Source organism: Anopheles arabiensis, chromosome 3 (genome assembly GCF_016920715.1).
Source record: "Anopheles arabiensis isolate DONGOLA chromosome 3, AaraD3, whole genome shotgun sequence".
NCBI classification, from domain to species: Eukaryota; Metazoa; Arthropoda; class Insecta; order Diptera; family Culicidae; genus Anopheles; species Anopheles arabiensis.
Window position 1 is genome coordinate 63,687,977 of NC_053518.1, and position 9,051 is coordinate 63,697,027.

Here is a 9,051-nt window from a genome sequence, read left to right on the forward strand (position 1 = left end):
ATGGCTACACATGTCCTTTGGATGCGTTGTCTATGCGTTTCGCTCGTTATAACAGCGGCATATGGCAGGTAAGCAGTACAACTGCTGCTACCTGATACGCACACATGTTTAACGAACACAATTCTTCAATTTAAACTGTAATATGAGCGAAACTGTTATAGAATGAAGGGGTTCATTTAAAACAACTTTTGATTTGGTTAGATGAGGTTTTTATTGCTGTTCGTATTATTGTTCGTATTATTGTTAAAAGGTTGCAAATTCTTACAACGTGAGAGAAGAGGCGGCGATTACCCTGTGGTAGTTTCGGATAGTTCACAGTTTTCTAGAGAAAAATAACCGAATCAGAAAATTGAGAAAGTACTAAATTCGGGATGTCCTCTTTTGGTTACCTAAAACCAATATTGAACGTCCCAGTTCAACCGGAACCGGACGACCCAGTCCATAAAGTTCTTTTAGGCCAGCAAGATGGTTTGGAGGCGTTCGCCATTAAGAACGGATTGGCAGACGAAAGCGCGATATCGTGAGCGGTTTCGCACACTCATACAACAATCCAAGTCAGTAAAGCGATTGTAGTGCCGGATAAGTAAGTAATTAAGTAAGTAAAATAGAATTTAAAATTTTCGCATTTTAATTCTTGTCTTGTTAAATCGCATTCTGATTCTTGTTGTACAGCCACGGTCCCACCAATGATCGACTTTTCTTTGAAAACACATTGAAAGACCATCCAAATAGTAGACTGTTACCAATATTTTTATTACAAATAATTAGCTATTAGATAGAAAGATCATTACAACCACCAGACGCACGATTTACAGCGTTTTCTGCTCCTGCTGGTGGCGTTTGGTTTGATTCCGTGGCTTTTGCGCCACATTCTTGGGTGCCTTAGAACCGGCCATTACCTCCGTGCTGTGATCCGTGTTTCGTTTGTACACCCGATTGTCAACTGGAATCTGCACGTACCCGTAGTCCAAGCTTTGTGGTTGCTGTTGCGATTGCTGCTGCTGCTGCTGGTAGATCACTTGTTGTAGCGTGCCCGAACCTTGGGGCGAAACACGCGCCTGATCAGCATAAACCGTCGTACGTCTACCGGCCGAAGCGAACGCTACACCAAGCGGCTGGACGGGTGGTGACGGCGGCACATTGATGTCACGGTACGCTGCCAGCGGAATTGCTGTTACGGGGACCGCTATCGTGCCGGCAGCACCACCACCGTTCGATTGTAGCTGTAGCGTTCTGATCGGTCCACCGTTTACGGGTGCTGTCGCAATGTATGCTAGGTTGCCCGCTGCCGGGAAGGCGGCCAGATATGCTCCAGCAACGGGGGTCGCCTGGGTGGTCGTCGAAGCGATCACTGCCCCGGCATGGGGAGCCGTGTTGTAGCTATGAATCTTCACATCACTCGGTCGGAGTTGGGAGGGATAGAAAGGAGCCGGAATTTGGGTCGGATTTTGTGCGGCATAGTACAGTCGAGCTGGTCGAATCTGGTGCGTGATGTATTGTTGCTGTGGTTGCTGCACGGGAGTGCTTGCGTAGTACCTCTGATAGGCGATGGGACTGACCGGTCCAGTGGGAGCCACTGGTGCCGCTTGTGCCGTTGCTGCTGCTGATGCTACTGCTGATGCCGGCACAACACCCGCAGGTTCATTTTCATAGGTAACGTCCGCACGGTAGCCATTGTTGTCGGCGATGTACTTGACGATCTGCATGCGTCCATCGGGAAGGTGTACCTTGTAGCTGCCCTTGACTGCACCGTCCTGATGCTGCTGTTGGGTGTGCGAAAAATCATCACCCGAGGCCGTATCCTTGACGGCGTATGAAAATACATAATTTTTCTTAACGTCCGTAGCCGCCTCCTGGGTCGGTAGAAGAAAATAGGAGGATTTTGTGATTGTGTTTAGATAATGGTCAGAATTTGGTCACGTACAAACTAACTAAGAACTTGTTGGCCTTAACTAAAATTGGCATTGGCAACATTTTATTTAATGTGAATGTTGAATATTTAATAATGACTTAATTTATGTTACATTCTCAATTCCCACAATAAAAGCAATAAAACGGTGAAGATGAGCTTACGATTACTCACATTGAGGCTGTCGATGTCTTCCACGGCATAGCTCTTGCCGAGCACACGGGCCGCATGTTTGGCCAACGCTTGATACGCCGGTTTCACCGTCTGGCTATCGGCACCGGAAAACCGTACCATCTTCTGGTGGCGTTCCTTCAGGGCAAGCGTTTCGTACGGGTAGGGCAGTGCGTTAACCGAGCTTCCGTCTCGCAGCCGTGGGAACTGCACGGGACCTTGGCTGCGAAGGGCAGAGACCGTAATAGATCGTGGGAGATTATTATACTACACTACTGTGACAATATGGCAGCCCTATCAAACCGATGGCGCGCCTGCTAACCGATTCACGCAGTAAGCGGGGCGTTCCATCCCATCATTTCCATTGGCAACGGGTGCTTACTTGAGCAGATTTTGGGTGAATTTCTCGCTGTTGGTAATGAGGTTCCGGTCGAAGATGGCTATACCCTCGTAGGCGTGCTGGTACGGGTGTGGATTGACGTCACGAGGCCGCAGCAGTGATGCCGGCTCGGGAGATTCGGCCGCCACGGCGTCACATGCAGGCAGCCCTGCGAGCGTGCCAAGCGTCACCACCAAGCCCCAAGTAAGCTGTCAAAAGGGGGTGTGTGGGAGATAGAAAGAGAACGTTTTTGTGTGTATGTATTTAAGCTAACATTGTTCAAGCAGAAAACAAACCGAAGACAATTTCCCTGGCGTTACCATGCCCGGAGCGCACTAGGGTGCTAACATTGTCTTACTGCCGGCCTTACCTTCATGATTGCCAACGAACACCTTGACTGCATTTTCGGTTCCCACCTAGGTTCGGAATGATTTCAGCACATCCACAGGGTGAACCCGCGTGTCGTTGCGGTTGCAAATGCAAGTGGCTAGAGCTGAAAAAGGGAAAAATGAAACAAAACCGTTTGCGTTTAGTTTGGATGGGTGTTAGTTTTTTTGTTCCTCTCTCTTTCACTATGTTTATTACATGTGGTTTTGTCGCTTTTCACACAAATAACTTCTTCACACGCCAAAAATGCGACCAGCGGTTGGTAAGGCCAACCTCCGGGACCGATATATTTTGCTAGCCGCAATTGCCAGTGACCTTCCATTGCAGTTATATTTGGTTGGCGAATTGTATGCGCAACTAGGGCGAACGACAAGTGATTTGTTGATAACAATTGTAAATATCCAGTTATTTAAATGATGGAATTTAAAGAGCTCCTCTTTGTATGCATAATATTAGCATACATTGTATTACAGATACTGTTTTTAAACGAAAAACCAAAGACATTATAGGTCTAGATCAATTTTACTCAGATTTTCTATGCAGGCTTGCATAACGGAGCGAGACCGTGAGCCTTTTCGGACACTCCTGAGGCAGTCCCAGACCGCAAAGCGGTTGTAGCACCGGATAAGTAAGTACAGAGTTTTCCATGGGTTCTTATAGTATTGTGACACTTCCTTGACTCTTTCTTACAGGAGGTGAACTTTATATGATGGAAATTGGACTCTATGGCACTCTTTTTGAACAGGCTCCTTGGAAATTCCTATTAGCTTGGTCCGACAAGGCTATAGAGTCCAATTCTCTTTACATTAAGTTCATTTCATGTAAGAAAGAGTCAATAAAGTGTGACACAGCTATGAACACTCCTGGAAAACCTTGTAAGTAAGTTGCATATGAAATAGTAACGGTTACAGATGACGATGATGATAAATCCCACCTCTTACCCCAACATAGGTTTGCGAAGGACGAGGACGATACAACCTATGTTGGCTCATTAAAATGTAATAATCCTCTTATAATGATAAAATTTCAAAGATTACTTAATCTAGGATATCTTAACATTATCCCCCAAAATCGAATAGGTACAATAAACCATTCAGCGTTAACCTTCAACTTCTTCAGACACAGTTCAACTCAATGGCCTAATAAAATCACGAACTCCATCGCAACACCATGCTTAAATGACAAGAACGGTTCTCTGGATCTTCCAGATCATCCGTGTTCACCTTGACCCGGCACCCTTAAAAACAAACACCTTTGTCCTACGCGTCTTAATCATGCAGCGGTGGTCCATAAACGACCTATTGGTGGTTCCCATTAGCCGTCAGAACTTTGATTGGGGCTGTGGGTCATAAACATCGTACGGAGTGGCGAAAGCATGCCATCAAAAAAACACTGTACCTAACCGTGCGTGTCGAAACATCGGTGTTTGTCTAATTGGGACATGTTGGTCAAAAGCGGGCACCCCCGCAAACAAGGCATAACACGCAACCACCAACAACAATAACGCACGCCACTGCAGGGGAGCTGCTACACACGATCGTTTCTAATGGTTTCCCTATACCGCGGACAGGGGCGCCCTGAAGATCTTGACCTACGCGTTTGATCTGGAAAGTGGCAAACATCGCACGAAAATTGCGTGTAGTCACGTTTGCTATTAAACTCAGCATCTCCCCATACAAATACGCGTGCTGGATCGGATCAAAGGCAACATCTTCCTCCCTCAGCCGTTCTTTCCCTTCCCCTAACGCGGCCAATGAGATAGAAGCGATATTATTTAACGCTTAATTAACATACCAATTAGAGAGCTGCACGGGCCAGGGTAGTTGGTCGCGCAAAGCACGCGAAGCTTTCGGGCGTTGCGCAACGTGAAGATGTCGTTTTTATTGTTGGGGTGCGGACCATGCAAATGTATAAGCGGGCTGGTTTTTTGCAAAAAATGATTTGAGTTTGAAGTGTTTATTGTTTGTAGCATGTAGCGAAAGTGTTGCTGTGGACATCAAGCACATTTTAAGGAGTTTTGATAGCTTTAAGAGGATGATGCAGGTTGACTTTCTTTTTTATGACGCTCAAGTCTTTTAACAGATCCCTCTTAATACCGCACACATTCGATTATAAAAAGTGTGCTTGTTATTAATTGCGTAAAAACACATTTTATCAGTTATATTAGTTATACAGGGTTTTCCAGGGGTTCTCATAGTTGTGGGACACTTTCTTACTGAGGGAAGTGAACTTCATATGATAGAAATTGGAATCTGTGGCACCTTTTTTAGACAGGCTCCTTGGAAATTCCTATTGGAATTATCCAACAAGGCTACTATAGAGCCCAATTCATATCGCATTATGTTCCTTTCCCTGGCAGAAAGATTCAATAAAGTGTCCTATAGCTAAGAGAACTACTGGAAAACCCTGTATTAGAAAATATTATTCAAGGGTTAAAATTGAGCGAGATTTAAATTTCTTAGTAGAAAAAGAAGGCAAAAGAAATGTCCAAAAAATAACAATATTGTATTGAAAATGCTTTATACACACTTTTGTGTAGAATTGAAGGAATAACATCTCATCGATTTGAAATCATTGAAATTACGGGAATAGGCAGAGACCTTAAAAACGAAAAGATTGGATTTGTTATCGAAAGTCACATAATAATACTACTCCTACAATAGCAACGATATCTCCAGCGTGTATGATAAAAAATAATAAGTATGTAAATGTAAAAAGATTAACATTAAATACTATGATTTATCACAGCTATGTGTTAAAGTCCGATTATTATGGAATAACAGATTGCCTTAGTGGTAACAGTGTATTGTTGCCTATCGTTGATATTCAATTTGCATATAAATTTGTAATTTAAACAGCAAACAGATAAAATAGCTAGACATAAGGATATAACACAATAACATAAAAGTAAACAAGATGAATAAACAACACAATATCAAATATTACCATTAATGGAAGCAAGCAAATTTGGAACTTAAATTATGAAAATAATAAAAACAGATAGTAATGAAGGGAGAAAAAATATATTTGCACCGTAGATATTATTTTTTTCTTTTTAGCAAAACGACCTACGTGATCATGCTGGCCTGCATAGACATACCAGGCTAATTGAGCAATTGAGTAAGTATCTCGTCCTTCCCAAAGGAGGGTGGTGGGGATGGGAAATGGGAATTGAAAATGAAAGTACTAAATGCAAAACTTAATCAGTTAATAATATTCAATGTGCAATATTGAAATTAAAAGAAAAAAACCGGAAAAAGACAGAATAAAATTGAATAAATACGAAAATTACAAAGAAAATGCGCGATAAGGAGCAGCATAAAAGTGAAAATGAATGTTTTAATTTTGGTTTTATGCATCAAACGATATTTAACTTCCTCATGGATAAATAACATGGTTTTTTTTTAATTAAACTTTTACAACGAGTTCTTTTGCCATCCCCTAATAATTTCACGCAAAAGCGTAGAAAAGTAAATTAATAGTCATATAATGCTTAAAATTTAACGTTTTGCATATTTGTAACTATTTCCTATTTCATTAATTTCAATTTCAAGCTACTCATGACTATCGCAGAGAAGCGAAATATTATAAACACACGAAAACCAATAAACAAACATACAAGACCACAAAAAAAATAATCCATTGCATAAAATAATAAGTTACTCAATAATGCTTTCCACCAAACAGTTCACTTCCTACGCATGTTCTTTCACTATTCCCAATCGTCAAATCGATCACCAAAAACATATGCACCTCACGTCGAACGGATATTCGGTTCCGTCGTGCCGCTGGTGACAAAACGTACCGGGTTCACACCGATGCCTAAGGCACAGACAATATCCGCATCGTTTCTCTCCAACGTAGCAGTAACAACAACAACCCAAAGTTGGATCCCTACCCACACATGATGTACACCGATTTACCGCATCGACGGCATTAACATTCCACGGTGCAGGCGTTTGCTGGTGCACCGGCGGACCCCCACAGGTTACACACGTTTATCCGGTGTTGACACGGAAGGTATAGCTAATCCTGCCCAGCACCGCCCAACTGTTTTTTTTTGCGCGTGCGGCGTATGGTAGCGAACGATCTTTCCCAACCAGCAAACTGATTGGAAAGGAAGTCGGCCGAAAATCGGTGTTTGCGCCATCGAGAAGCTGGACAGCAGCGGGTGTCGCCCGCTCTGTTGCTTTGCACGAAAGGGCTCCTAATTGGCAACATTGTTCGGCTCGATGTCGACAATTAATCCTATCTGAGGTGGCCTGCGTTTTGACACAAGACACGCTTTTTACACGCGTTCAACACGACACTACACTGGTGTATATTGGCGGGTCGAAACAGATTTGCGCGATAGGCAGATTTTACACTTCACGATCTGTCGCCGATCGTGATCTGTTGCAACCGGTACAGTTTACGATTGATTTCTTTAAATCACTTTCACTGGGATGAGTACATTCAGATGTCTATTTGATGTGGCGAATCTACTCGTAACGCTTACAAGAGCTATTACAATTTTATTACACCTTGCAAACACACAAACAAATGCAACTTACACTATTATGATCACACTTTAAAGAGACGGCTCTTTGTGCAAACTTTTCAAATTTGCAACCATACGGATAGACACACACGCGAAACAAGTGACTTATGAGTTGAGCAGAACGAAGGTGGAATACAACACACGTCCGATTATGTTACGCTCCTGCTGGGCACTGAACGGACGCAGATCGATCGGTGCACAGTGTTGGGCCGTAAAGCTGGCCACCGGGTTAGGCTTAAACGCGCGCGAAAGCCGCAAAAAAAGCCCTCTCCCCCCTAAGCGCTAGCGGAGAGGGGTTCTGTTTTCGTTGTTGCGCGGGTGGGAGATTGCGCTCCCTCGAAGTGGTGGTGTAGTCGAGAAGGAGTGATATTGGACGATTTTATAGGAAACCCACCGTAAGTAGTACTTGGAGTACCTTGGTTCATTAGTCAGAACTTTGACTTTTTTTTTCTCTTAGGAGAAACGGTCTCTTTTGTATGTACAATTTACCATGAATAAAATGAGGGAAAAATATAAACGTAGTAAATGTGATCGTAGATATATTTTACTTGCGATTTCAATAACATTTCTCAATGAAAGCTCTTTTTTTTATTTGATTTTCCCATAAATGAACATTTGAGAAGATAAAATGATGTAAATATAATGATAAACCTATCATCTATTCCAGTGATCTCCCATTGTAGTGTAGTAATTTCATTGTTTGTTAATGTTCATGTAATGTTAATGTTTAAACAATCTTTTATTAATGTTATTGTTTATGTTAATGTTATAACAATCGACTATTCGCTTCGCTCGTCTTGTTAAATAATTTTATAACTAATACATAATATCTAAGACATTCTTTTTGGCAAAGTATTTCTTCCAGTCCAAACTCGATTAAATCTAAATTGCTTTCTTCTTCTATTTGGCCTAACGCCTTACGAAGACATGCCGACCTATACAGGCTTTCGAGGCTTTAGTCATTACCACGCAGCTGGATAGTCAATCCTTGATTAGGGGGGAACGGTCCATTCTGGGCTTGAACCCATGACGGGCATGTTATTGAGTCGTTCGAGTTGACGACTGTACCACGGGATCGCCCCTAAATTGTTTTAATAACTAAGAAACTTCAATTTACATTACCAGATACTAGCATATACCTATTTATTATCAAGCTCTTTTTTGCCTATTTCATTTCCTCACAGCTTTCAAAAGATAGAAATGTAATGTAACGTATTAGAAAAGATATAAATAAAATAAGAAAGTAAAGAAAAACTGAATGAACAATAAATAACATAAAAACATCGAATTGCTTTATAAATAAAACCAACGAAAGTCAATCGACAAATAACAAAAAAGTATGATAAATTGAAATATAATAAATGTGACACTGTGAATAGTTAAAAGATACAACAGAAACTTGAAGCAGATTGAAATATTAATATATTTTTATGTATTTTACATATTTTGTAGCATTATTTTATTTTTCTTATGATTTTTAATTATGGTATTTAAATGACATTACAACCTCTAGAAATTATAGATAAAAACATTTAGCTGTGCATATGTGTTTTTACTTCATTCATGAGACCTGCGTACATTAACCTACGTGAGACTAGCACACGAATTAAGCGCAAATCTGCGCAACAATACAAGCTTATGAGTTGCGTTAGAACCTACACCTAC

The 9,051-nt window shown here is 41.6% G+C and overlaps 1 protein-coding gene across 4 annotated transcripts; it reads right to left on the reverse strand.

The window, feature by feature from the left end:
• Positions 1-732: 732 nt before the first annotated feature.
• On the reverse strand, positions 733-7,589 carry LOC120903818. 4 transcript variants are annotated; one of them, XM_040313448.1, is made up of 7 exons: positions 7,400-7,589; positions 5,376-5,446; positions 4,641-4,765; positions 2,830-2,952; positions 2,463-2,668; positions 2,084-2,303; positions 733-1,853 (listed from the first exon to the last, which is right to left on the reverse strand). In XM_040313448.1, exons 4-7 carry the CDS (start codon positions 2,860-2,862, stop codon positions 810-812), a joined length of 1,503 nt encoding a protein of 500 aa, XP_040169382.1. In that variant the 5' UTR covers positions 2,863-2,952; positions 4,641-4,765; positions 5,376-5,446; positions 7,400-7,589; the 3' UTR covers positions 733-809. The 4 variants fall into 4 exon arrangements, with proteins under 4 accessions (XP_040169382.1, XP_040169381.1, XP_040169380.1 ...); XM_040313447.1 differs by lacking the exon at positions 5,376-5,446; XM_040313446.1 differs by lacking the exon at positions 5,376-5,446 and having other exon boundaries at positions 4,641-4,833.
• Positions 7,590-9,051: the final 1,462 nt, after the last annotated feature.